The sequence below is a fragment of the Scomber scombrus genome, unplaced genomic scaffold (assembly GCF_963691925.1).
Source record: "Scomber scombrus unplaced genomic scaffold, fScoSco1.1 SCAFFOLD_104, whole genome shotgun sequence".
NCBI classification, from domain to species: Eukaryota; Metazoa; Chordata; class Actinopteri; order Scombriformes; family Scombridae; genus Scomber; species Scomber scombrus.
This window is the reverse complement of record NW_026910135.1, coordinates 7,501-34,865: the sequence shown is the minus strand read 5'-3', so window position 1 is coordinate 34,865 and position 27,365 is coordinate 7,501. Positions and strand designations below refer to the sequence as shown.

The window sequence follows — 27,365 nt, the reverse complement described above, 5'->3', positions numbered from 1 at the left end:
TGACTGTGAAAGAACAGATAGTTTTAAATTTAAATGTCTGGTTGAGCTCAGATATAAAAAGTTTAATATGAAAGGAAGTGATAGTGTTATACAGACTGCATCAGATATTACAGCTCAAATATAAACTTTTCTACCCAGATTTAAACTAATTTCAAATAAAAAGTGACAGTTTATGTAAAACAGACGTTTCTACATCATCACGCCAATATAACTTTCATTTTTGATGCTTTTTAAAGTTTTTTTTGTGTTGGTTTCCCTCTCTGAGTAGTAACCATGGTAACCATCAGGCTGCATGTCAGGGGGATGCAGAGTCAGACTGGATGATTTTTTGGAGGGGGGCTTTTAATGGGAGCATGAACATATACAGAGTGTGATTGTTGATGATGTGCATGCCTGCTGAACCTCACTCACTCCAACTAATATCTCTGATGTCATTAAAAAGGGAGAGATAAATGACAGATGGGGAGCCGGTAAGAAGAGGCAGGAAAATCTCCCCCAAAGCAAAGTCCTAAAATCACCAACAGATAAAGATTGTCCCTACCAGGCATCTGTAGCAGGAGGTAAAGAGGCTCTGGTAAGATCTCAAGGTGAACCTGTTCAAGGCAGAACTCCTGGATTCATGAGTCCGGGTCGGTCCTGCACCGGTCTCAGCCCCGTCACCTGGAGGGGAAATAGCTGATCTAGGTCACATGATCACAGTAAACAGCTGTTGCAGGTCACATGATCACAGTAAACAGCTGTTGCAGGTCACATGATCACAGTAAACAGCTGTTGCAGGTCACATGATCACACCTCAAACTAAACACAGACTATAAATTGATCCAGACTCTTTATGTGACAGTGACACAGTTTGTCCAGCAGAGGGCGCTGAGTAGCTGATTAACCCCCCCCCCCCCCTCCAGGTCCAGACCCTGAACCGAGCTGCAGACTGATCCAGACCCAAGAGGGTTTCAGACACATGAATCCAGGACGGGTCCCGGTCCTGGTCTCTGGGTACATGAGGAACATTTAAAATAAACCGGATCAGCTTTAATGATCCCGTCCTGGTTCCGTCCTGGTGCCCAGAGTTCTCGTCCGGAGTCTCCAGTCCGCCTCTGAACTCTGATTTTAATATGAAGGATTCTGACTCACTCTGAAAGTTGGTCTGCTGCGTCCATCACACCTCCTCCCTGAGCTCTGTGTCATGGAGACGTCCCGTCTCATGGAGACGTCCCTTCCGATGGAGACGTCCCTTCCGATGGAGACGTCCCGTCCGATGGAGACGTCCCCGTCCGATGGAGACGTCCCTTCTGATGGAAAGTCCCATCCGATGGAGACGTCCCTTCTGATGGAGACGTCCCGTCCGATGGAGACGTCCCGTCCGATGGAGACGTCCCTTCTGATGGAAACGTCCCATCCGATGGAGACGTCCCTTCCGATGGAGACGTCCCTTCCGATGGAGACGTCCCATCCGATGGAGACGTCCCTTCTGATGGAGACGTCCCTTCTGATGGAGACGTCCCATCCGATGGAGACGTCCCTTCCGATGGAGACGTCCAATCCGATGGAGACGTCCCTTCCGATGGAGACGTCCCTTCCGATGGAGACGTCCCTTCTGATGGAGACGTCCCATCCGATGGAGACGTCCCTTCCGATGGAGACGTCCCTTCCGATGGAGACGTCCCTTCTGATGGAGACGTCCCATCCGATGGAGACGTCCCTTCCGATGGAGACGTCCCATCCGATGGAGACGTCCCATCCGATGGAGACGTCCCTTCTGATGGAGACGTCCCATCCGATGGAGACGTCCCATCCGATGGAGACGTCCCTTCTGATGGAGACGTCCCATCCGATGGAGACGTCCCTTCCGATGGAGACGTCCCTTCTGATGGAGATGTCCCTTCTGATGGAGACGTCCCATCCGATGGAGACGTCCCTTCCGATGGAGACGTCCCTTCTGATGGAGATGTCCCTTCAGCTCCAGATGAGTCACAAAGTCCTGAGTCATTGATCAGAATCAATAATACGTCAGTGTGCAGGGTCCCTGCAGATCCTTAAAATGTCTTTAATTTAGTTTTATATATTCAAGGTTTTAAAAATGTCTTAAATGTGTTTAAATATGTAACTGTAGGAGTTAAGCTGTTAAATTAGATCTGAGTGTAATTATATTATTCTGCAGATTTATAGATTTCATACAAATAAAATAACTTTTAAATAAATAAGAACAGCAGCAGAGGAGCAGTCTCTGTGAGGAGCAGGACTGTCTCTGTGAGGAGCAGGACTGTCTCTGTGAGGAGCAGGACTGTCTCTGTGAGGAGCAGGACTGTCTCTGTGAGGAGCAGGACTGTCTCTGTGAGGAGCAGGGCTGTCTCTGAGAGGAGCAGGGCTGTCTCTGAGGAGCAGGACTGCCTCTGTGAGGAGCAGGACTGTCTCTGTGAGGAGCAGGACTGTCTCTGTGAGGAGCAGGACTGTCTCTGAGAGGAGCAGGACTGTCTCTGTGAGGAGCAGGACTGTCTCTGAGAGGAGCAGGACTGTCTCTGTGAGGAGCAGGACTGTCTCTGAGAGGAGCAGGACTGTCTCTGAGGAGCAGGACTGTCTCTGTGAGGAGCAGGACTGTCTCTGTGAGGAGCAGGACTGTCTCTGAGAGGAGCAGGACTGTCTCTGAGAGGAGCAGGACTGTCTCTGTGAAGAGCAGGACTGTCTCTGAGAGGAGCAGGACTGTCTCTGTGAGGAGCAGGACTGTCTCTGAGAGGAGCAGGACTGTCTCTGTGTGGAGCAGGACTGTCTCTGTGAGGAGCAGGACTGTCTCTGAGAGGAGCAGGACTGTCTCTGAGAGGAGCAGGACTGTCTCTGAGAGGAGCAGGACTGTCTCTGAGAGGAGCAGGACTGTCTCTGTGAGGAGCAGGACTGTCTCTGAGAGGAGCAGGACTGTCTCTGTGAGGAGCAGGACTGTCTCTGAGAGGAGCAGGACTGTCTCTGTGAGGAGCAGGACTGTCTCTGAGAGGAGCAGGACTGTCTCTGTGTGGAGCAGGACTGTCTCTGTGAGGAGCAGGACTGTCTCTGAGAGGAGCAGGACTGTCTCTGAGAGGAGCAGGACTGTCTCTGAGAGGAGCAGGACTGTCTCTGAGAGGAGCAGGACTGTCTCTGTGAGGAGCAGGACTGTCTCTGAGAGGAGCAGGACTGTCTCTGTGAGGAGCAGGACTGTCTCTGAGAGGAGCAGGACTGTCTCTGTGAGGAGCAGGACTGTCTCTGAGGAGGAGTGTGATGGACGGCAGCAGCTTCATAGTGAGCAGGTGTGATTAAACAGGTGAGAGACAGACAGGAAGTACCAGTGAGCAGGTGACACCCCCCCCCCCCCTCCATGTGTTTGTCCCTGTAAGAGACGCAGAGAGGGAAAGCGAGCATTACTAGCTGCCATGTCATCATGTTTAACTCCACATGTAGCGACCAATCACACGCTGACGTGTCACTCTCTGTCTTCCTGCGCCGCTCTGCCACTTCCTGTCGTTGCTTCTCAGCAAATGCGTCACATGAGCAAACAGCAGGCCAAGATCGAGGCGACGCAGAAGCTGGAGCAGGTGAAGAACGAGCAGCTGCTGCAGCAGAGACAGCTGTCAGCCAATCAGCAACCTGTCGCCGGGGGCAACGTCTCCCCAGCATCCAGACAGCACCTCCTCCAGACCTCAGGACTGGCTGACGACGTCTTCCTCAGACCACAAGCACCTCCTCCCTCTGGCTTCTCCTCCCTCCCTCACTCCCCTCACGCCTCCTCCCCCCTGCACCAGCCCCCCTCCTCCCCTCAGATGTTCTCCCCTCCCTCGTCCCGCCCCTCCTCGCCCTGGGACCCCTACAGTAAGGTAGTTGGGACTCCTCGTCCCACCTCCTCCCAGGGCGGTGGCCCCCCTGCTCCCCAGCAGCAACGCTGCAACTCCCTCAGCGCCTCCCCAGCCCACGACTCACTGGGCTCCCCCGCCCCCTCCCCCGACTCCAAAACCTCCGACATGTCCAGGACCCTCGGACCCCAACCAGGTAACACAGTGACCTCCTTTCCTTGTTTCCGCGTCTTATTGACCTCCTCTCCTTATCTCCTCCTCCTAGTGACCTCCTCTCCTTGTCTCCTCCTCTTAATGACCTCCTCTCCTAGTGACCCTCCTGTCCTTGTTTCCTCCTCCTAGTGACCTCCTCTCCTGGTTTCCTCCTCTTAATGACCTCCTCTCCTTGTCTCCTCTCCTTGTCTCCTCCTCCTAGTGACCGCCTTTCCTTGTCTCCTCCTCTTAATGACCTCCTCTCCTTGTCTCCTCTCCTTGTCTCCTCCTCTTACTGACCTCCTCTCCTTGTGTCCTTCCCCTGCTTACCTCCTCTCCTTGTTTCCTCCCCCTGCTGACCTCCTCTCCTTGTCTCCTCCTCCTACTGACCTCCTCTCCTTGTCTCCTCCCCCTGCTGACCTCCTGTCCTTGTGTCCTCTCCTTGTCTCCTCTCCTTGTCTCCTCCTCTTACTGACCTCCTCTCCTTGTGTCCTTCCCCTGCTTACCTCCTCTCCTTGTCTCCTCCCCCTGCTGACCTCCTGTCCTTGTCTCCTCCCCCAGGTATGCAGCAGAGTAGAGGTGTGATGAGCCCCTCCCCCGGCTCGGCCCCTGAGCACCAGGTGCGCCTCGCTGTGCGAGCAGCAGAGAGCTACCAGAGGACTTACAGTCGGGCAGGTGAGCTGGTCCAGGGAGGGGGGGTGTTTAAAGCCCCCATGCCCCCTCAGCACCAACTGCAACAGGAGGTGTTCGGCAGCTCAGGAGGAGGAGTAAGGAGGGACCCATCCAGACCCACAGATCTTGGTTTTGCCCTCTCCCAGTCACAGGACCCGTCGTTTCCCTCCAGCCCCCTGTCAGGGCTGAGCTCCCCCCACCGCAGCCCCTACGCTCAAACCCCCGGCACCCCCAGACCCGACTACAGCCAGCAGATCACTGAGCCCTTCACCCAGCAGTCACCTTTGACCTCCAGACCCTCACCGGACCCCTACTCCAACCCTCAGACCCCCGGCACACCGCGCCCGCATTCTGACCCTGCGTACCTCCCCACCCCTCCCGCTCTGAGACTGGACCAGTACAACCAGCAGCCCCCCAACTGCCGCCCGTCCCCCTCCCACTCCACCTTCGACCCGTACGCCTCCAACCCGGGGACGCCGCGCCCCTCCGTTGCCGAGCGCTTCCCTCGGTCACCGGGGAGCCAGCGGAGCACCGAGCATTACGCCCAGCCGGCCGGGACGCCGCGGCCCTCGCCGGACCCCTACGCCCAGCAGCCGTCCACGCCGAGGCCCCAGAAAGCCCCCGACGCCTTCAGCCAGAATCCAGCAGAGAGCTTCCCTCCCCAACCTGCAACCCAATCCTCCCCTCTGGCTCCAGGGCTCACCGGAGAGACCTACACCCAAAGTCACCACCAGGTAACACAACACCCATCTGTACTGTCACATGTCTGTACTGCAGGTTGTATGTCTGTACTGCAGGTCTCATGTCTGTACTGCAGGTCGCATGTCTGTACTGCAGGTTGTATGTCTGTACTGCAGGTCATGTGTCTGTACTGCAGGTCGCATGTCTTTACTGCAGGTCGCACGTCTGTACTGCAGGTCGCACGTCTGTACTGCAGGTCTCATGTCTGTACTGCAGGTCACATGTCTGTACTGCAGGTCACATGTCTGTACTGCAGGTCACATGTCTTGTCTCTCTCAGTCTCCAGGAAGACAACAACAGGACTCATTGCCCAGAAGCAGCCAGACCCCAAAGCACCCTGGGATGTCGGAGGAGAGCGGCTTCCCTGGTTTGACCAATCAGACGCCGGTTCATGACGCCTTCGAGCAGATTCACATGACACCAGGCCCATCACAGACAGACAAGACGGTAGCCAATGAGATGGCAGCGCTGAGTGCCGCCTCCCTGGATGGACCAATGAGCATGCTTCCTCAGCTGGGAGACTCAGAGGAGAAGCTGAGACAGGTAGGACAGGTGTTCTCCAGGTGTAGGACAGGTGTTCTCCAGGTGTAGGGCAGGTGTTCTAACGGTCTCTGTCCTGTGCAGCGTCAGAGGCTCCGGCAGCTCATCCTGAGGCAGCAGCAGCAGAAGAGCGCCCTGCGGCACGAGAAAGGTCTGCAGGAATCACCTGCTGCTCCACCTGGCCCCGCCACACCACGTCCCTGGTCCCAGGACCCCAACATCTCCACCCAGCCTCCAGCTGACTTGTTTGGGCGCCCCCCGCCTCCTTACCCCGGCACGGTGAGGCCTGCCGGGCCAGCTGGAGCTCCTGCTGGGGTCCCACGGTTCCCTGGAGGTTTCCCAGGGGAGCAGCAGAGGGGCTTCCTCCCCAGTGAGGCTCCGTTCCCCAGGCAGAACCTCCCCAGGGAGCTGGGGGTCCGAGGACCCGCCCTGAGGTGAGAGGAGCCACAAAAACTCTGACTGATCTGATGGCGTGGTTCTGTGTGTCTCACTCGTTTCTACTCCTCTGAAGGTTCAGTGTTCCTCCCGGAGCTGCAGCCGGCCTCCAGGACTCCTTCCTTCACCCTCCCCAGGGATCAGTGCCTGGTGCTGGGCTCAGTGCGGTGGAGGGAGTTCCTGTCCAGATGAGGCGGCCAGTGCCCGGTGAGTTCACTGGCATCCGACTCCTCGCTGCTCCCAACGCTCACCAACACGTGATGTCAGGTGAGATCGGTTTGGTCCTTCAGTTCAGAGAACTGAGTATCTGATGCCAGATGTTTTGTCTCTTCTGAAAAGAAGCAGGAATATTTAAAAGTCTTAAAAACTGAAATAATTAAGTTAATTAAGTTTAATAATAATGAGTATGTACCTGTCCCGTCCCCCAGCCGTCCCCCAGCCCTTCCTGCCCCGCTCGCTCCCCATCCAGCAGCACAGCATCATGGGACAGCCCTACATCGAACTGCGACACCGCGTCCCGGAGAATCGTCTGAGGCTGCCCTTCTCGCTGGCAGCTGCCCAGGACGCCGAGGCCCTGGTGCACCCCAGAGACCCCCAGCTGTCACCGGCCAGGCCAGGTCCGGGGGCCAGAATGGGCGAGGGGCCTCTGGGGCAGCAGATGCTGCTGACGGGCGGCGTGGAGCACCTGAACCAGCAGGATCAGCGGCACCTGAGCCAAGTAGCAGAGTCAACACTCTCAGGGGCTGATGGGATGGAGGAGCATCTGGAGGGGGAGGATTCAGCCGTGAAGGATCTGGAGGACGTGGAGGTGAAAGATCTGGTCGACCTGAACCTGAACCTCGACCCGGACGATGGTAAGAACACACGATAGTTCCTGTAATGTGGGCCAGTCTAAACCTGGACCCTGCTGTCTGAGGGTCTGGACCCTGCTGTCTGAGGGTCTGGACCCTGCTGTCTGAGGGTCTGGACCCTCCTCACTGACGGTCTGGATCTCTACTGTGTGTTGCAGGTAAAGAGGATCTGGATCTGGGTGCTAACGACCTCCACCTTGATGACTTCCTGCTGTCGGGGAAGTTCGACCTGATCGCCTACGCCGACCCTGAGCTCAACCTGGAGGACAAGAAGGACATGTTCAACGAAGAGCTGGACCTGGGGGAGCCGATGGAGGAGAAGGACGGGGACGAGGGGCGGGACAGGGTGGGAGACCCCCCCAGAAAGATGGATAGTCACGCCTACTTGATTGGTCAGGTTAAACAGGAAGTGGAGGACGCCGTCAAGACAGAAGCCCAGCACACTTCACCACAGCCTGGGTTCGTCACCTCCAGAAGAGTCCCAGGACCTCCAGGAGTCGCCGTGGCAGGATCCAGCCTGCCGGGCTTCAAGGTAGAACCGTCTGTCCCCCATCTCTCTGTTACTGATTATTGTTAGGCTTCCTAAATCCATCAGTGACGGTATATTAATCAATAACAGTGTTCTACTAATCAATAACAGTATTCTTCAACTAATCAATAACAGTGTTCTACTAATCAATAACAGTATTCTTCAACTAATCAATAACAGTATTCTACTAATCAATAATCAATAACAGTATTCTACTAATCAATAACAGTGCTCTACTAATCAATAATCAATAACAGTGTTCTACTAATCAATAACAGTATTCTTCAACTAATCAATAACAGTATTCTACTAATCAATAACAGTGTTCTACTAATCAATAACAGTGTTCTACTAATCAATAATCAATAACAGTATTCTACTAATCAATAACAGTGTTCTACTAATCAATAAGTGTTCTACTAATCAATAATCAATAACAGTGTTCTACTAATCAATAACAGTGTTCTACTAATCAATAATCAATACCAGTATTCTACTAATCAATACCAGTATTCTACTAATCAATAATCAATAACAGTATTCTACTAATCAATACCAGTATTCTACTAATCAATAATCAATAACAGTATTCTACTAATCAATACCAGTATTCTACTAATCAATAATCAATACCAGTATTCTACTAATCAATAATCAATAACAGTATTCTACTAATCAATACCAGTATTCTACTAATCAATAATCAATAACAGTATTCTACTAATCAATACCAGTATTCTACTAATCAATAATCAATACCAGTATTCTACTAATCAATAATCAATACCAGTATTCTACTAATCAATAATCAATACCAGTATAAGTAGATGATCAATACGTTTGGTCCCTGCAGGAGAAGCTGGAGGACTCTGGTTCAGCTGCAGGGCTCGTGCCTGCTCTCCAGGCCCAGGATCAGGCTCTGTCCTCGGGCACGGCTCCGGCCGTTCACCCCCCTCTGACTGGAGGTAAACGTTCACATTCAGTACAGTATTGATTAGGCCAGTATTGATTATTACAGGAACGTATTGATTGATTATTACAGAAACGTATTGATAGATTATTGATCAGGATTTGTACTGTGGGTCATTGATAGATTATTGATCAGGATGTGTACTGTAGGTCATTGATAGATTATTGATCAGGATTTGTACTGTGGGTCATTGATATATTATTGATCAGGATTTATACTGTGGGTCATTGATAGATTATTGATCAGGATTTGTACTGTGGGTCATTGATAGATTATTGATCAGGATTTATACTGTGGGTCATTGATAGATTATTGATCAGGATTTGTACTGTGGGTCATTGATAGATTATTGATCAGGATTCGTACTGTGGGTCATTGATAGATTATTGATCAGGATTCGTACTGTGGGTCATTGATAGATTATTGATCAGGATTTGTACTGTGGGTCATTGATAGATTATTGATCAGGATTTATACTGTGGGTCATTGATAGATTATTGATCAGGATTTGTACTGTGGGTCATTGATAGATTATTGATCAGGATTTATACTGTGGGTCATTGATAGATTATTGATCAGGATTTGTACTGTGGGTCATTGATAGATTATTGATCAGGATTTGTACTGTGGGTCATTGATAGATTATTGATCAGGATTTATACTGTGGGTCATTGATAGATTATTGATCAGGATTTGTACTGTGGGTCATTGATAGATTATTGATCAGGATTTGTACTGTGGGTCATTGATAGATTACTGATCAGGATTTATACTGTGGGTCATTGATAGATTATTGATCAGGATTTGTACTGTGGGTCATTGATAGATTATTGATCAGGATTTGTACTGTGGGTCATTGACAGATTATTGATCAGGATTTATACTGTGGGTCATTGATAGATTATTGTTCAGGATTTGTACTGTGGGTCATTGATAGATTATTGATCAGCTGTCTCCTGTCTCCAGGGCAACCATCTGTCTTCCAGCAGCAGCAGAGACCAGCTGGGCCCCCCTCCACCCTCCTCACCCCTCAGGGTCCTCCTACCTCACCACACCAGCTGTCCCTCCTCCTCAGCTCCCAGAACAAGGCGATGCTCCTGGAGGAGCAGCCGCTCCTCCTGCAGGACCTCCTGGACCAGGAGCGCCAGGAGCAGCAGCAGCAGAAACAGATGCAGGCGCTGATCAAACAGAAGCCTGCCTCAGACCCGGTGTTCCCCAACATGGGTAAGACCTGGACCCCAACCCTCAACCCTCAACCGCTTCTCCTCTGCAAATAGTTTTAATGTGAAGTTTGATACTGCTACAAAACCATCTGACCTGTGTGTGTTACTGTATGTGTGTGTTACTGTATGTGTGTGTTACTGTGTGTGTGTGTGTGTGTGTGTGTGTGTGTGTGTGTGTGTGTTTTCAGCAGACTTTGACTCCATCTCAGACCCCATCATGAAGGCAAAGATGGTGGCTCTAAAGGGCATCAACAAGGTGATGAGTCAAGGCAACCTGAGCCTGAACCCCATCGTCATCAACAGGTACGCTGACCTCTGACCTCTGTCTGTGTGTGTGTGTGTGTGTGTGTGTGAACAGTGTAGCGTAGAGAAGCAGCAAATCGTCACGTTATGTGTCTGAAAATTAAATCATGGATTCATTTTGTGTCTTTAAGCTCGACAGTAAAGATGTTAATTCATATTTTTGTGACAGTGAAACTGTGACATCACTGTGACATCACTGTGACATCACTTCTTCTCTCTCTCCGTCAGGTTCCAGCAGGCTCCGGGGGCCCCGGCTCCGGCCCCAGAGGGACCTCCACAGCCCCCACAGCTGCTGGGGCAGGTTCAGGTACAGCAGGTGTGTGATGAAGACTCTGATGAAGAGGATGAAACACATTAACTAACTGAGTTTAGGGTCTAACAGGAAGTGTTTCCTCTTGTTGACAGGACGGGAAGTTGAACCCTCAGCTGGTGCGACCGAACCCTCCCAGCTTCGGGCCCGGCTTCGTCAGTGAGTATCAGAACCAACAGGATCCTCTTTACACCTGTTTCCCTCTCTACTCTCAATGTTGAAGCAGCTTTTCTAAACAATTATACTCTTTATTTTATGGTAAATGAAAAAGTGAGAGAGAATTGGTCCAAATCACACATTTAAGAATCAGTAGTGCAGGAAAATTACAAACTCTCAAATATTTCAGATTTCTTGAATTTTCATAACTTTCTTTCTTCTGGAGCGTCGCTGTTTTTATCTGTAAACATGTTTTAACCGTCCTGTCGTCCTCCCGGGTCAAATTGACCCCGTCTGTTTTGACTGTTCCTTCTTTCCTCCCTTCCTTCCTTCCTTCCTTCCTTCCTTCCTTCCTTCCTTCGTTCCTTCCTTCCTTCCTTCCTTTCCTTCCTCCCTTCCTCCTTCCCTCCTTCTTTCCTCCCTACCTCCTTCCTTCCTTCCTTCTTTCCTTCCTTCCTTTCCTCCTTTCCTTCCTCCCTCCCCTCTACCTTCCTTCCTTCTTTCCTCCCTCCCTTCCTTCCTCCCTCCTTTCCTTCCTTCCTTCCTTCCTCCCTCCCTCCTTTCCTTCCTTCCTTTCCTCCTTTCCTTCCTCCCTCGCCTCTACCTTCCTTCCTTCTTTCCTCCCTCCTTTCCTTCCTTCCTTTCCTCCTTTCCTTCCTCCCTCCCCTCTACCTTCCTTCCTTCTTTCCTCCCTCCCTTCCTTCCTCCCTCCTTTCCTTCCTCCCTCCCTCCTTTCCTTCCTTCCTTTCCTCTTTCCTTCCTCCCTCCTTTCCTTCCTTCCTTTCCTCCTTTCCTTCCTTCCTTCCTCCCTCCTTTCCTTCTTCCTCCTTTCATCCCTTCCTTCCTCCCTCCTTTCCTTCCTCCCTTCCTTCCTTCTTTCCTCCCTTCCTTCCTTCTTCCCTCCCTTCCTTCCTTGACTCGAGGACAACAGGAGGGTTAAAGTGTCAATGTGACGTAACTGTGACATTTTGCTCAGATGAAATGTGTCGTGTTGCGTTTACAGACGAGTCTCAGCGGCGGCAGTATGAGGAGTGGTTGGGGGAGACGCAGCAGCTCCTGCAGATGCAGCAGCGCCTCCTGGAGGATCAGATCGCAGCGCATCGGAAGACCAAGAAGGCTCTGTCCGCCAAACAGAGGACGGCGAAGAAGGCCGGCCGAGCGCTCGGAGAGGACGACGCTGCTCAGCTGCGTTACATCACAGAGCAGCAGGGAACCGTACAGAAACAGCTGGAGCAGGTACACACACACACACACACACACACACACACACACACACACACACACACACACACAGACACACACAGACACACACACACACACATAAAACCACAACCACACCTTGACACTTACTATTATTGTTATTATATGATGGTGAATGTGATGAAGATGATGGTGATGGTGAATGTGATGATTGTGAATGTGATGATGGTGATGAAGATGATTGTGAATGTGATGATGGTGATGAAGATGATGTGTCTCTGTGTGCAGATCAGGAAGCAGCAGAAGGATCACTCGGAGCTGATCGAGGACTATCGGACTAAACAGCAGCAGAGAGTCCTGCAGCAGCCAGCGGCCCCCCCCATGATGCCTGCTGGAGCCCCCCCCATGATGCCCGCAGGAGCCCCCCCCATGATGCCCGCAGGAGCCCCCCCCATGATGCCTGCAGGAGCCCCCCCCATGATGCCTGCTGGAGCCCCCCTGCTCTCCCAGCCTCCTGTGTCCATGCAGTCCCACCCGGGCGGCCCCGCCTCCACCCGCCTCCCAAACATCCCCCCTGGGTGGACCCCGGGAGCCGGGGCTCCGGGGGTGATAGGTCAGAGGGGGCCTTTGTTGCCCCCTCAGATACCACCTCAGATGCCCCCTCAGATGCCCTCTCAGATGCCCCCTCAGATGCCCCCTCAGATGCCCTCTCAGATGCCCCCTCAGATGCCCCCTCAGATGCCCCCTCAGATACCACCTCAGATGCCCCCTCAGATGCCCTCTCAGATGCCCCCTCAGATGCCCCCCTCAGATGCCCTCTCAGATGCCACCTCAGATGCCCTCTCAGATGCCACCTCAGATGCCCTCTCAGATGCCCCCTCAGATACCCCCTCAGATACCCCCTCAGTTGCCCCCCGCCCTGCCTAACACCCCGACCCCCCCGGCCATGGGGCCCAGCCTCAACGCTGCACCAGCAGGCTTCACTGCAGGGGCCCGGGGCCCCACGGGGGGGGGCCAACGCAGCAGCAGGGGACGGAGGAGCCCCACCTCAGGTAACATACCTGTGATCCTGATCCTGGTCTTTCTGATCCTGATCCTGGTCTTTCTGATCCTGATCCTGGTCTCTGTGATCCTGATCCTGGTCTCTGTGATCCTGATCCTGGTCTTTCTGATCCTGATCCTGGTCTCTGTGATCCTGATCCTGGTCTCTGTGATCCTGATCCTGGTCTCTGTGATCCTGATCCTGGTCTCTGTGATCCTGATCCTGGTCTTTCTGATCCTGATCCTGGTCTCTGTGATCCTGATCCTGGTCTCTGTGATCCTGATCCTGGTCTTTCTGATCCTGATCCTGGTCTCTGTGATCCTGATCCTGGTCTCTGTGATCCTGATCCTGGTCTCTGTGATCCTGATCCTGGTCTTTCTGATCCTGCAGGTGAAGTTTGACGACAACAACCCGTTCAGTGAAGGATTTCAGGAGCGAGAGAGGAGAGAGAGACTGAGGGAGCAGCAGGAGAGACAGAGAGTCCAGCTGATGCAGGAGGTACACACACACACACACACACACACACTAATACACACACACACTAATATACACACTAATACACACACACACACACACACACACACACACACTCTCTCTCTCTCTCTCTCTCTCTCTCTCTCTCTCTCTCTCTCTCTTCTCTCTCTCTCTCTCTCTCTTCTCTCTCTCTCTCTCTCTCTCTCTCTCTCTCTAAGATAAGATAATACTTTGTCAGACATCATCAGCTCCGCTGGTAAAGCTGTAACCATCTGAAATCTGTGTGGTCACGCGAGATCCCGCACAGATGTGCTGTGCGGGATCTAGCGACCACACAGGATTTCAGTGATCACGCGGGATTTTGACAATGTTTACAGCTTTAGCAGCAGAGTATCAGGTAAGTGTTTATTTTAATAAACTCCTGGTGTACTTAGAAACCTTCCGATGCATCGATTTCGAGTAAAGACCCAATTTGTACTACTGTAGAAGTTTGATAACATTATTAGTGGAGTAATTTACGAGATACTCTGTTGTTCCGTTAGCGCCTGTACTAAGCCATGTGGCTGATGGCTCTAACTCCACCAGTTTGCGACAAAATGGGGGGAAAACGGAGCGGGTGGTTAGATAGACGTCATGGTGCAAATGACGCTAGGTCGAAACTACGCCGAACCATCGCTTTAATGTTGTAGACAGACTCACACACACACACAGGAAGTAACCCCCCCTCTCCCTGCAGGTGGAGCGTCATCGTGTCCTGCAGCAGAGGCTGGAGCTTGAACAGCATGGCCTCCTGGGGGCCCCCCCTGTTGCTGCGGTGGGGCCCCCCCTCTCTGCAGACACGCTGTCCCAGATGCCCTTCTTCAGCGCCGAGCTGCCGCAGGACTTCCTCCAGTCCCCCACAGCCTCCAGACCTGCCCCTCCCCTCCAGGGACAGGCGGGGGCCCCGTTCCTGCAGCAGGGCTTCACAGGAGGGCCCCTGCACCCCGGAGCTCACCCCCCCATGGACCAGACCAGACCCAGACTCCCAGGCCCCGCTGGGCCTCCTGCCCAGGGACCGGTGCTCCCAGCCGGGGTCAGAGCCGCAGGAATGACTCCCTCTCATCGATACGATCACGACTCCTCCTCCTCCTCCCCCTCTGCCCCCCCCTCCTTCCCCTGCTCCTCCTCTGGCCCCCCCTCCCTCCTGCAACTCTACTCTGACATCATCCCTGACGACAAACCAAAGAAGAAGAGGAACAGGAAGAGGGATGGCGAGGACGTGGGGGGCGGAGCCAGGACGCCGCTGTCCTCGCACTCTGATGACATCACAGCCCCGCCCACTCCGGCCGTCTCTGACACTTCCTGTTCCACGCCCACTCGGGGCAGCGTGGACCTATCGGATTTCTCGGCTCTGCCTCCATCGTCGGAGCTGGAGAGGCAGCTGTCGGCCGGCGCCGCCCAGGACCGAGGCTTCCTGCTGGGCCTGGAGGTGAAGGTGAGTGTCTGAGCTGCTCCTCTCACAGGTTTGATGCTTTTACTTTGAAGTAACATGACTTCTTGTCTCCTGCAGGAGGAGCGTGAGGAACGAGGAGCGTGTGGGGGAGGCGCGGTGAAGATGGAGGAAGGTGAGTTCTGCTCCTCCCCTCTGCAGGGAGGAGACACAGGGAAGGAGCTGCTGAGACACCTGCTGAAGGATAAAGCGTCTCCGGCCCCCACGCCGCCCCTCTGCCAAGCCCCGCCCCACGCACGCCAGTTGTCCAATGAGAGTATCCGGTCTGAGGAGGACGACAGGCCCGGTTCCCATGGCAACACCATGACCCTGGACAGCCCGGGTCGGGATCTGGACTCATCGGGAAAGAAGAAGCCTCGCTGTAAGAGAGCGGCTCGACCCGACAAGGACAAGCCTACCAAAAACAAGAGGAGGAAGAAGGAGGAGGAGGAGAAGACGCTCAACGCCTCCTCCTCCTCCTCCGACCCCCTGATGACTCACCTCAGACAGGTACGCACACCTCCCTCCTCTCTGTCCTCCTCCTCTCTCTCATCCTCTCTGTCCTCCTCCTCCCTGTACCTCCTCCTGTACCTCCTCCTCTCTGTCCTCCTCTCTGTCCTCCTCCTCTCTCTCCTCCTCTCTGTCCTCCTCCTCCCTGTACCTCCTCCTGTACCTCCTCCTCTCTGTCCTACTCTCTGTCCTACTCTCTGTCCTCCTCCTCTCTCTCCTCCTCTCTGTCCTCCTCCTCTCTCTCCTCCTCTCTCTCCTCCTCCTCTCTCCTCCTCTCTGTCCTCCTCTCTCCTCCTCTCTGTCCTCCTCCTCTCTCCTCTTCTCTGTCCTCCTCTCTCTCCTCCTGTCTGTCCTCTTCCTCTCTGTCCTCCTCCTCTCTCCTCCTCTCTGTCCTCCTCCTCTCTCCTCCTCTCTGTCCTCCTCTCTCCTCCTCTCTGTCCACCTCATCTCTCTCCTCCTCTCTGTCTTCCTCCTCTCTGTCCTCCTCTCTGTCCTCCTCTCTGTCCTCCTCTCTGTCCTCTCTGATAGTGAGTATTGATTGTTGCCCCCCCAGCTGATAGTGATTATTGATTATTGCCCCCCAGCTCTCGGTGCTGCCCCTGATGGAGCCGGTCCTTGGGGTGGATCTGAGTCTGTTCCCTCCGTACGGCAGCTCGTCTCTGGGCCGAGACTCCAGACTGAGCGGCTCCTTCGGCAACGCCTGCCTGGAAGGAGTCACCGACTACTACTCCCAGCTCATATATAAGGTACTAATACTACAGTACTACTACAGTACTACTACTCCCAGCTCATATATAAGGTACTAATACTACAGTACTACTACTCCCAGCTCATATATAAGGTACTAATACTACAGTACTACTACAGTACTACTACTCCCAGCTCATATATAAGGTACTAATACTACAGTACTACTACTCCCAGCTCATATATAAGGTACTAATACTACAGTACTACTACAGTTACTACTACTCCCAGCTCATATATAAGGTACTAATACTACAGTACTACTACTCCCAGCTCATATATAAGGTACTAATACTACAGTACTACTACTCCAGCTCATATATAAGGTACTAATACTACAGTACTACTACAGTACTACTACTCCCAGCTCATATATAAGGTACTAATACTACAGTACTACTACTCCAGCTCATATATAAGGTACTAATACTACAGTACTACTACTCCAGCTCATATATAAGGTACTAATACTACAGTACTACTACTCCCAGCTCATATATAAGGTACTAATACTACAGTACTACTACTCCCAGCTCATATATAAGGTACTAATACAACAGTACTACTACTAACCTTGATCCAGTCCTCAGATCCAGTAGATGAGTGTCTGCCTACACAGTAATAATAATCTCTCTCTCTCTCTCTCTCCCCCCCCCCCCTCCCCCCCTCCCAGCAGAATAACCTCAGTAACCCCCCAACCCCTCCAGCCTCCCTGCCCCCCACCCCTCCACCTGTAGCCAGGCAGAAGCTGCTGAACGGCTTCGCCACCACGGAGGAGCCTGAGCAGGAAGGAGCTCAGCGAGGAAGGTGAGGATATGTCTCTGATTACAATGATTCTATACACCTGTCTCACCTCTCACCTGTCTCATACCTGTCTCACCTGTCTCTCACCTGTCTCACCTGTGTGGGTCCAGTTAAAGGTGTTGTCCGGTCTGAAGCAGAAGGGGGAAGAGCATCTATCGTTAAACCACGCCTCTAAGACGGTGGACGTCCCCGCCTCCCTGCCGACTCCGCCCCACAACAAACCAGGAGGAGCTCAGGTAACCCCCCTGTCCCGGATGGTCTGACCTGGTTTGGTTGCCATGGAGACGTGTGATTGCAGTGTCACATGACGTGTCCTCTTGTGCAGGGTCCAGGACGCGGCGGGACGCTGCAGCCCCGACGGGTTCGTCCCGGCCTCGTCTCCGGAGAGCGTGGCGGACATGGAGGTCAGCAGATACCCAGACCTGTCCTTCATCAAGCTGGAGCCCCCCCTCACCCTGCCCCTCCCCTCCCATACCCATCACACCCTGCGCCTGGGTAAAGGTGAGTCAGCAGAGGCTATTGATCCGCTATCGATCAACTGATTGGTTCTTTTTTTATTAGTAAAGGATTCATCTTAGACTCAGAACACTGTGTGTGTGTGTGTGTGTGTGTGTGTGTGTGTGTGTGTATATGTGTGTCTCTGTGTGTGTAACTTGGTGTCTCTGTGTGTGTGGTGTGTGTGTGTCTCTCTATGTGTGTGTGTGTGTGTGTGTGTCTCTCGAGGCTCTGCAGTGAAACAGGAAGTGAAGTCAGAGCCGAACCACCAGGGTCCCCCCTCCTGCTCCACAGACCTGGTTACCATAGCGATAACATTGAGCCAGTTGCTGCTCAGGTAAGCATGGTAGCCCCGCCCTCCTGCTGCCTCCTCATGACATCACTGTGACATCACTGTTACATCGCTGTGACATCGCTGTGTGTTTCCAGAACGTGAGCGGTGGTCATGGCGGCGGTGGCGGACCTGCTCCGGGTCCCGGTGCCCATCGACTACCAGCTGAGCCGAGCCGGACCCGACTGCAGCGCCTTGTCCCTGCTGGCTGGAGTCAGAGTGCCCCAGGTACGCCTCAGAGACACCACTGATCAATCACTGTGATCAGCTGTCTGTACTACTCTAATCAATTGTGTGTGTGTGTGTTACTGTGTGTGTGTGTGTGTGTGTGTGTGTGTGTTACTGTGTGTGTGTGTTACTGTGTGTGTGTATGTTACTGTGTGTGTGTTTACTGTGTGTGTGTGTGTGTTACTGTGTGTGTGTATGTTACTGTGTGTGTGTTACTGTGTGTGTATGTTACTGTGCATGTGTATGTTACTGTGTGTGTGTTACTGTGTGTGTTACTGTGTGTGTGTGTGTGTGTTACTGTGTGTGTGTGTGTGTGTGTGTGTGCAGGGTGCAGCAGGTATCAGACAGCAGAGGCCTCCACCAGCTGCTGCAGTAACCGGTGAGTATGAACTCAACATTTAAACTCACAGAAAGCAACTCGACTTAAAGTAAAAACCTGTGAATCATTTAAAATGTGTTGTTCAGGCGTTCGGATGGACTACAACCAACATGGCGGCTCTGCTCCCGCTGCTCTCAGGACTCAGTGTTGCAGCTACTGTAAGGCGCTGCTGGGAAATGGAGTTCGCATCATCAAAGAGCTCAAACAGGTCAGACTTCATACTCACTGATGAGTTTAACTCCACCGGAATATGTTTAACATTTAACATCATGTCACGGCTTCAGTTCATCAAAGAAAAAGTTTTATAAGGAATAAAAAGTGTGTAGTTGTGTCTCTGGTTTTTACACTGTGTGTGTGTGTGTGTGTGTGTGTGGTGTGTGTGTGTGTGTGTGTGTGTGTGTGTGTGTGTGTGTGTGTGTGTGTGTGTGTGTGTGTGTGTGTGTGTGTGTGTGTGTGTTGCAGGAGGGTCAGTCCAGACCAGGATCCAGCCTGGTGTTCTGTAGTCCGGACTGCTCTGCTCTCTACACATCTGGCAGAACAGCTGGAACAAGGTGAGAGGTCACATGACTGTCTCCGCCCCTCTCAGCGGGGGGGGGGGGGGGGGGGGGGGGGCGTTCATGTTTACGCGGTTTATCCCAGTTACCATGACAACCTAAGAGTCCTGATTTCATTATTGGTCAGACTACAGTTCCCATAATGCCTCACTGTGTGTAAACAGTACCTCAGACTGTGTTAGCTGATGACATCACTATGACAGTTGATGATATTACATCACTATGACGTCACTGACAGTTGATGATGTAAGCTGATGAAATCGCTATGACATCACTGACAGTTGATGTAAGATGATGACATCACTGACAGTTGATGTAAGATGATGACATCACTGACAGTTGATGATGTAAGCTGATGAAATCGCTATGACATCACTATGAAAGTTAGTATGTATAGTTTTTTTTTATATTCTTATTCTTTATATCCTTATACTATATGTTGTTATCGTCACTGTATCGTCGCTATGTGTCTGTGTAATGCTGCTGCTACACTGTAATTTCCCAGCTTGGGATCAATAAAGTATCTATCTATGATGTAAGCTGATGACATCACTATGACAGTTGTTGATGTAAGCTGATGACATCATGTGTCCTCAGGCTGCGAGCAGTGTTCAGCATCAGTACACCAACAGGATGTCCTCCATCGCAGTGCACGCTCTGCCCGCCTCCACCGCCGTCGCCACGGAGACCAGGCCCCGCATGGACAGCCTCAAGGTGGGTGTGGTCAGCGGTCACATGATGGACGATCGATTGATAAGCTGATCGGTCGCTAACAGGGTTTTTATTGATGGATTGACAGGTGAAGGTGAAGCTGAAGCCCCGCCCCCGAGCCGTCACCGGAGGAGACGATTCGCCGACGTCTCACCACGGGAAGAAGGTCAAGAGTTCCCGCTGGAGGCGCTGGAGCGTTAGCATCACTCTGACCAGGTTAGCACGTTAGCATCATCTCTCTAACCAGGTTAGCACGTTAGCCTAGCAGCTAGCCTGCTAACGTACCTCTCTCTACCCAGGGGTTCTTGCTTGTCCGGTGAGGTGGTTTCCATGCCGACGGAGGAGGAAGTGGACGTGCTGTTGGGGAAGTTGGGGGTGTGTCTCCGTCCTGATCCGTTGCCTAGAGACCAGCGGAGATGCTGCTTCTGTCACCAGCTGGGAGACGGACCGACGGACGGACCAGCCAGACTGCTGAACCTGGACCTGGACCTGTGGGTGAGTCTGGAGTCGAAAGCATCCATGCAAAATGAAAACATCCAGCATTTTAGCTTTTATTTTGAAATTCACCTGGCACGTCTGTCTCCGCCCAAGCTCGCACACCTCTAAACAACCCTGGCCGAGCTCAGAAATTAAAATGATATTTTAGAAGCGTTTAGTGATTTGATATGAAAGGAAGTGATTGTTTTAAATCAGCTGTGACATCGTCTCATATCCATCACTGCCGCCAATCAAAATCGTATCGTGACAGACGTTGTGATTTACAGCCCTAGGCTCTGCTGGTCTCTGCTGGTCCCTGTCCCTAACCCTCCTCTCTGTCTCAGGTTCATCTGAACTGCGCTCTGTGGTCCAGCGAGGTTTATGAGACTCAGGCCGGCGCTCTGATCAACGTGGAGCTGGCTCTGAGACGAAGTCTGACGCTGCGCTGCGCTTACTGCCAGCAGACCGGAGCCACCAGCGGCTGCAACCGGTTGCGCTGCACCAACACCTACCACTTCACCTGCGCTCTGCAGGCGCGCTGCACCTTCTTCAAGGTACACAGGGTTCATAACCAGAGTCTGCCCCCCCCTCCCCCCCCCCTCACAGGAGGCAGAAAGGTGGTTTGTTTGTTTTTTTAAGATTTTATTTTTTGGGCTTTTTACGCCTTTATTCAGACGGTAACTGGCAGAGAGGCAACAGGGAGAGAGAGAGGAATGACCTGCAGCTTAACCACTCGACCACCAGGGGGCTCCTGACCGGCGGTTTACTGATAAAGATACCCTGACCTCTGAGTCAATCAATCAATCTTTATTTATAAAGCGCCAAATCACAACAAAGTCATCTCAAGGCTCTTTCCACATAGAGCAGGTCTAAACCGAACTTCAGGTTTAATTTAAAGAGACCCAACATTCACACATGAGCAGCACTTGGTGACAGTGGAGAGAAAAAACTCCCTTTAAACAGGAAGAAACCTCAGAACCAGAACCAGACTCACAGTGGGAGAACATCTGCCTCCACCGGTTGGAGTAGAGAGGAGAGAGGAAGGAGACGAGAGAGAGGAAGGAGAGGAGAGAGAGAGAGAGAGGAAGGAGAGGAGAGAGAAAGAGCAAGGATAGGAGAGAGAGGAAGGAGAAGAGAGAGAGGAAGGAGAGGAGAGAGAAAGGAGAGGAGAGAGAAAGAGAGGATGGAGAGGAGTGAGGAAGGAGAGGAGAGAGAAGCACAGAGTCTTGATTCCTCTAACCCTGACTGAGGCGGGTCAGAGGAGGTCAGAGGTCAGGTGTGCTTCAGCTAAACTGTTCTCTGTCTCTGCAGGATAAGACGATGCTCTGCCACCTCCACAAGCCCAGGATGGTCCCTCTGAGCGGGGACAGGTCTTCCAGCGGGTCTCCCTCCTCCACCACGGGGCCGACCCCTGACCCCGTGGTCATGATGGCGTCCGACCCGTACGACTCGGAGCTGCGCTGCTTCGCCGTGTTCCGGCGGGTGTTCGTGCAGCGGGACGAGGCGCGGCAGATCGCCGCCGTGGTGCAGCGCGGCGAGCGGCAGCACACCTTCCGGGTCGGCAGCCTGCTGTTCCGCGCCATCGGCAGACTCCTCCCGCAGCAGATGAACGCCTTCCACAACAAAACCGCCATCTTCCCCATCGGTTACCATGCCAACCGCTTCTACTGGAGTATGCGCAACAGCAGCCGGTAAACTGTCACAAGAACACGCTGAATAATTTCTCATTGTTCTTTTTGGAGTTTTGGTAGATAAATATATGAGATCATTATAATAATCCTGATAAAGTATAAATGTAAGCACCAGATCTGTTAACTGTGCTGCAGGCGCTGTAAGTACATGTGCTACATCGAGGAGGAAGACAGGCGGCCGCTGTTCAAAGTGAAGGTTGTGGAGAAGGGACACGATGACCTCATACTGAGCGGACAATCACCGAAAGGTAAACCTGTTTTATTATCAGGTCTGGTCCTTTAGATGAGCCATGAGACACATTCACTAACATCATCTAACAGTAAATGACAGAGATCCAAACAGAACCCCCCCCCCCATGAACCAGCTGCTGTGTTTGGGTTAGCTTAACCCTTCTGTCTGTCTCCAGCTGTCTGGGACCAGATCCTGGAGCCAGTGTCCCAGATGAGATCCTCCAGTGGGACTCTGAAGCTCTTCCCAGTTTACCTGAAAGGAGAAGATCTGTTTGGTCTGACTACGTCTGCAGTCAGCAGGATCATCGAGTCTGTAAGTAGAACTGTCTGTAGTTACTGCTCTGCTCTGTGTCTGTACTTACTGCTCTGTGTCTGTAGTTACTGCTCTGTGTCTGTAGTTACTGCGCCGTGTCTGTACTTACTGCTCTGTGTCTGTAGTTACTGCTCTGCTCTGTCTGTACTCACTGCTCTGCTCTGTCTGTACTCACTGCTCTGTGTCTGTACTTACTGCTCTGCTCTGTCTGTACTCACTGCTCTGTGTCTGTACTTACTGCTCTGTGTCTGTACTCACTGCTCTGCTCTGTCTGTACTCACTGCTGTGTGTCTGTACTTACTGCTCTGTCTGTACTCACTGCTCTGTGTCTGTACTCACTGCTCTGTGTCTGTACTCACTGCTCTGTGTCTGTACTTACTGCTCTGTGTCTGTACTTACTGCTCTGTGTCTGTACTCACTGCTCTGTGTCTGTACTTACTGTTCTGTGTCTGTACTCACTGCTCTGTGTCTGTACTTACTGCTCTCTGTCTGTAGTTACTGCTCTGTGTCTGTACTCACTGCTCTGTGTCTGTACTCACTGCTCTGTGTCTGTACTTACTGCTCTCTCTGTCTGTAGTTACTGCTCTGTGTCTGTACTCACTGCTCTGTGTCTGTACTCACTGCTCTGTGTCTGTACTTACTGCTCTGTGTCTGTACTTACTGCTCTGTGTCTGTACTTACTGCTCTCTCTGTCTGTAGTTACTGCTCTGTGTCTGTACTCACTGCTCTGTGTCTGTACTCACTGCTCTGTGTCTGTACTTACTGCTCTGTGTCTGTACTTACTGCTCTGTGTCTGTACTTACTGCTCTCTCTGTCTGTAGTTACTGCTCTGTGTCTGTACTCACTGCTCTGTGTCTGTACTCACTGCTCTGTGTCTGTACTTACTGCTCTGTGTCTGTACTTACTGCTCTGTGTCTGTACTTACTGCTCTCTCTGTCTGTAGTTACTGCTCTGTGTCTGTACTCACTGCTCTGTGTCTGTACTTACTGCTCTGTGTCTGTACTTACTGCTCTGTGTCTGTACTTACTGCTCTGTGTCTGTACTTACTGCTCTCTCTGTCTGTAGTTACTGCTCTGTGTCTGTACTCACTGCTCTGTGTCTGTACTTACTGCTCTGTGTCTGTACTTACTGCTCTGTGTCTGTACTTACTGCTCTGTGTCTGTACTTACTGCTCTCTGTCTGTAGTTACCAGGTGTGGAGGCCTGTGAGCGTTACACCTTCCGTTACGGCAGGAATCCTCTCATGGAGTGGCCTCTGGCCTTCAACCCAACTGGCTCGGCCCGATCTGAGCCCAAAGCCTACCAGGCCAAGAGGTAACACAACAGGACTACACCTAAACTACACCCAACTACACCTAAACTACAGCTAAACTACACCCAACTACACCTAAACTACACCCAAACTACACCCAACTACACCTAAACTACACCCAACTACAGCTAAACTACACCCAACTACACCTAAACTACAGCTAAACTACAGCTAAACTACACCCAACTACACCTAAACTACACCCAAACTACACCCAACTACAGCTAAACTACACCCAAACTACACCCAACTACAGCTAAACTACACCCAACTACACCTAAACTACAGCTAAACTACACCCAAACTACAGCTAAACTACACCCAAACTACAGCTAAACTACACCTAAACTACAGCTAAACTACACCCAAACTACACCTAAAGTACACCTAAACTACAGCTAAACTACACCTAAACTACAGCTAAACTACACCCAACTATACCTAAACTACACCCAACTACAGCTAAACTACACCCAACTATACCTAAACTACACCCAACTACAGCTAAACTACACCCAGCCCCACCAATCTACAGCAGCATAAAGACCGATCCCTGTCGCCTCTCTTCATCAGAACGTACCTGTTGAACAGCATCGCTCCCAGGTGTCAGGGCTCGGTGGGCTCCATCGTGGGCCTCGTTCCCGGCGTCATCTCTCTGTCTCCGGGCGAGTCCGTGGCCGGCGCTCATCAGGGACGTCACTCCAAGTCGGCCCAGTACCGACGCATGAAGGCCGACTGGAAGACCAACGTCTACCTGGCTCGGTCTCGCATCCAGGTGAGACATCTGATCACGGGCTGAAGGCCGGACAGCGGACTGAGGCGGGAGGTCACTGACTGTGTGTGTGTGTGTGTGTGTGTGTGTGTGTGTGTGTGTGTGTGCAGGGTCTGGGTCTGTACGCTGCCAGAGACATTGAGAAGTGTACCATGGTCATCGAGTACATCGGAACCATCATCAGGAGCGAAGTAGCCAACCGGAAGGAGCGACTGTACGAGTCTCAGGTAACCAAGACGATCAGCCTCACACGACAATAACAATAACTTCCTGTTTATACACGACATCATTAATAACTTCCTGTTTATACACGACAATAACGATAACTTCCTGTTTATACATCATTAATAACTTCCTGTTTATACATCATTAATACCTTCCTGTTTATACATCATTAATAACTTCCTGTTTATACATCATTAATAACTTCCTGTTTATACACAACATCATTAATAACTTCCTGTGTGTGTCTCTGTGTCTGTAGAACCGCGGTGTTTACATGTTCCGCATCGACAACGACTTTGTGATCGACGCCACTATCACTGGAGGACCTGCCAGGTGAGAGACTGGTTCATACTGGTCCAAACTGGTTCAGACTGGGTTAGACTGGTTCATACTGGTCCAAACTGGGTCAGACTGGGTTAGACTGGTTCATACTGGTCCAAACTGGGTCAGACTGGGTTAGACTCGGTCAGACTGATCCGGACTGGGTTAGACTGGGTCAGACTGGTCCGGACTGGGTTAGACTGGGTCAGACTGGTCCAAACTGGGTCGGACTGGGTTAGACTGGTTCATACTGGTCCAAACTGGGTCAGACTGGTCCGAACTGGGTCGGACTGGGTTAGACTGGGTTAGACTGGGTTAGACTGGTCCAGACTGGGTCGGACTGGGTTAGACTGGGTCAGACTTGGTCAGACTGGGTCAGACTGGTCCGGACTGGGTTAGACTGGGTTAGACTGGGTTAGACTGGGTCAGACTGGGTCGGACTGGTCCGGACTGGGTTAGACTGGGTTAGACTGGGTTAGACTGAGTCAGACTGGGTCGGACTGGGTCAGACTGGGTCAGACTGGGTCAGACTGGGTCAGACTGGTCCAGACTGGGTTAGACTGGGTCAGACTGGTCCAGACTGGGTCAGACTGGGTCAGACTGGGTCAGACTGGTCCAGACTGGGTTAGACTGGGTCAGACTGGGTCGGACTGGGTCAGACTGGGTCAGACTGGGTCAGACTGGTCCAGACTGGGTTAGACTGGGTCAGACTGGTCCAGACTGGGTCAGACTGGGTCAGACTGGTCCAGACTGGGTTAGACTGGGTCAGACTGGTCCAGACTGGGTCAGACTGGGTCAGACTGGGTCAGACTGGTGTGTTAATGGGCGGTCCCGTCTGTGATTGACAGGTACATCAACCACTCGTGTTCTCCTAACTGCATCACTGAGGTCGTTACCGTGGAGAAAGAGAACAAGATCATCATCAGCTCCTGCAGACGCATCCAGAGAGGAGAAGAGGTACCGATCAATACATCTATCTATTAATCTATCAATAAATTAATCAATACATCTATCAGTCTATTAATCAATCTATCGATCAATCAGTCAGTCAATATATCAATCTATCAATCAATCAATCAGTCTATCAATCATCTCTAAGTGAGCAGATTTTAAACCAGATGCAAACACAAAATTGATCGATCCTCTGATATTGATCTGGATGATTAATCAGTTTATTATTGATTATAACATATTGGTTTATTATTGATTATAACATATTGGTTTATTATTGATTATAACATATTGATTATCTCTCTTTCTCAGCTGAGTTATGACTATAAGTTCGACCTGGAGGACGATCAACATAAGATCCCGTGTCACTGTGGAGCCGTCAACTGCCGCAAATGGATGAACTGAACACACACACACACACACACACACACACACACACACTCTGGCAGCTCTCTCTCTCTCGGTGCTGAAGGTGGCTGTCGATCGCCCGCCTCTCTGTGGGCGGAGCTTAACAGTTGGACTTCATATCAGAAGTATAATAATAATAATAATAATAAATGTGATCAATAGCTTTGATCAGAGGTAATAATCATGGGGGGGTCAGTGAGTGACGGGGGGGTTTAAAGAGGCTGGTCCTCTGTGTATATTGGGTGTAAATGTGAGTAAAGGCCACTGAAAGGGAGGTTTTTTTTATGAACTTGCACTAAAACAACGACTCAAACACAAACAGAGAAATTCCTCAGACATACTTGATTCTGTGAGTCAGCGTGTTGCTTCTTCCTCCTCCTCCTCTTCCTCGCTCTGTTTCCCTGTAACATAAGAGCTTTTTTTCTTTTTTTTTTTTGTTTGTTGTGTTTTTTGTATTTATTACTGAATGAAGCTATTTTCTAAGAATCGACGGTGAGTTCGGGGTCCGGAGTCGCAGCGTGTAAATATCTGTATCATAAATCTAAAAACAAATTTTTAAAAAAGAAAAAAGTTTAGAGAATCACTCCACCGAGAGCTACCTTAACATCCTCATCCTCACCTTCATCACCTGCCCATCAGAGAGGTTCCCGGCGGTGCGTTCTGATTGGTCGGTTTCACTGCGGCCTTCTTTCAGTTTCCTGTTTGTGTTTCTCGCTGCGGCGACATGAAGCCTTCTTCTTTTTTATTATTGGACTTCAACAGTGTGATGATGACGATGATGATGTTTGGTTTTTGTTTTTTTTTTGTTTTTTGGGGGAAATGTTGAAACCTGATTTAGAATCATTTACAGAAAATAAAATATTTTACATCTTGAAGAAACGACACTTCTCTTTATTTCTGATTATTAGAAGTTTGTTTCTCTCAAAGCTAATCAATATATTACCAATCAATACTATCACAGATCAGTGAATCATATACAGGCAGCGTT

At 51.3% G+C, this 27,365-nt stretch overlaps 3 protein-coding genes across 3 annotated transcripts in view; all 3 read left to right on the top strand.

Annotated features, from left to right (window-relative positions):
- LOC133976764 (histone-lysine N-methyltransferase 2D-like) overlaps positions 1–556 on the top strand; it is a gene marked incomplete in the record, with an annotated part of 20,422 nt that extends 19,866 nt beyond the window's left edge. Inside the window, 1 exon segment of the mRNA XM_062414964.1 lies at positions 106–556.
- Positions 557–568: 12 nt separating this feature from the next.
- Positions 569–14,325, top strand: LOC133976766 (histone-lysine N-methyltransferase 2C-like). The gene is made up of 17 exons (XM_062414965.1): positions 569–574; positions 3,498–4,008; positions 4,566–5,410; positions 5,697–5,960; positions 6,042–6,391; positions 6,469–6,659; positions 6,821–7,246; positions 7,402–7,775; positions 8,626–8,737; positions 9,709–9,966; positions 10,154–10,268; positions 10,497–10,584; positions 10,674–10,737; positions 11,738–11,970; positions 12,223–12,986; positions 13,367–13,474; positions 14,187–14,325. The coding sequence occupies exons 2-15, from the start codon at positions 3,501–3,503 to the stop codon at positions 12,859–12,861; spliced, it is 4,467 nt and encodes a 1,488-aa protein (XP_062270949.1). The 5' UTR covers positions 569–574; positions 3,498–3,500; the 3' UTR covers positions 12,862–12,986; positions 13,367–13,474; positions 14,187–14,325.
- A 4,906-nt stretch (positions 14,326–19,231) lies between these two features.
- LOC133976757 (histone-lysine N-methyltransferase 2C-like) overlaps positions 19,232–27,365 on the top strand; it is an 8,479-nt gene continuing 345 nt past the window's right edge. Inside the window, exons 1-14 of the mRNA XM_062414957.1 lie at positions 19,232–19,252; positions 19,564–19,680; positions 19,766–19,893; positions 19,977–20,172; positions 20,499–20,708; positions 21,466–21,845; positions 21,981–22,093; positions 22,253–22,389; positions 23,575–23,702; positions 24,274–24,475; positions 24,583–24,699; positions 24,957–25,030; positions 25,867–25,975; positions 26,282–27,365. The exon at positions 26,282–27,365 is cut by the window's right edge and continues 345 nt beyond it. Of these exons, the coding sequence (XP_062270941.1) occupies positions 19,232–19,252; positions 19,564–19,680; positions 19,766–19,893; positions 19,977–20,172; positions 20,499–20,708; positions 21,466–21,845; positions 21,981–22,093; positions 22,253–22,389; positions 23,575–23,702; positions 24,274–24,475; positions 24,583–24,699; positions 24,957–25,030; positions 25,867–25,975; positions 26,282–26,374 (2,025 nt within the window). The 3' untranslated portion in view covers positions 26,375–27,365. The remainder of the gene's footprint in view (positions 19,253–19,563; positions 19,681–19,765; positions 19,894–19,976; positions 20,173–20,498; positions 20,709–21,465; positions 21,846–21,980; positions 22,094–22,252; positions 22,390–23,574; positions 23,703–24,273; positions 24,476–24,582; positions 24,700–24,956; positions 25,031–25,866; positions 25,976–26,281) is intronic.

What these genes read in the sequence shown, in the direction of transcription:
- LOC133976766 (XM_062414965.1), top strand. Translation starts at nt 3,501, where the DNA reads ATGCGTCACATGAGCAAACAGCAGGCCAAGATCGAGGCGACGCAGAAG. An exon ending in GTCCGAGGACCCGCCCTGAG is followed by an intron (nt 6,392 to 6,468) that starts GTGAGAGGAGCC and finishes ACTCCTCTGAAG; the next exon opens with GTTCAGTGTTCCTCCCGGAG. An exon ending in GAACCTCGACCCGGACGATG is followed by an intron (nt 7,247 to 7,401) that starts GTAAGAACACAC and finishes TGTGTGTTGCAG; the next exon opens with GTAAAGAGGATCTGGATCTG.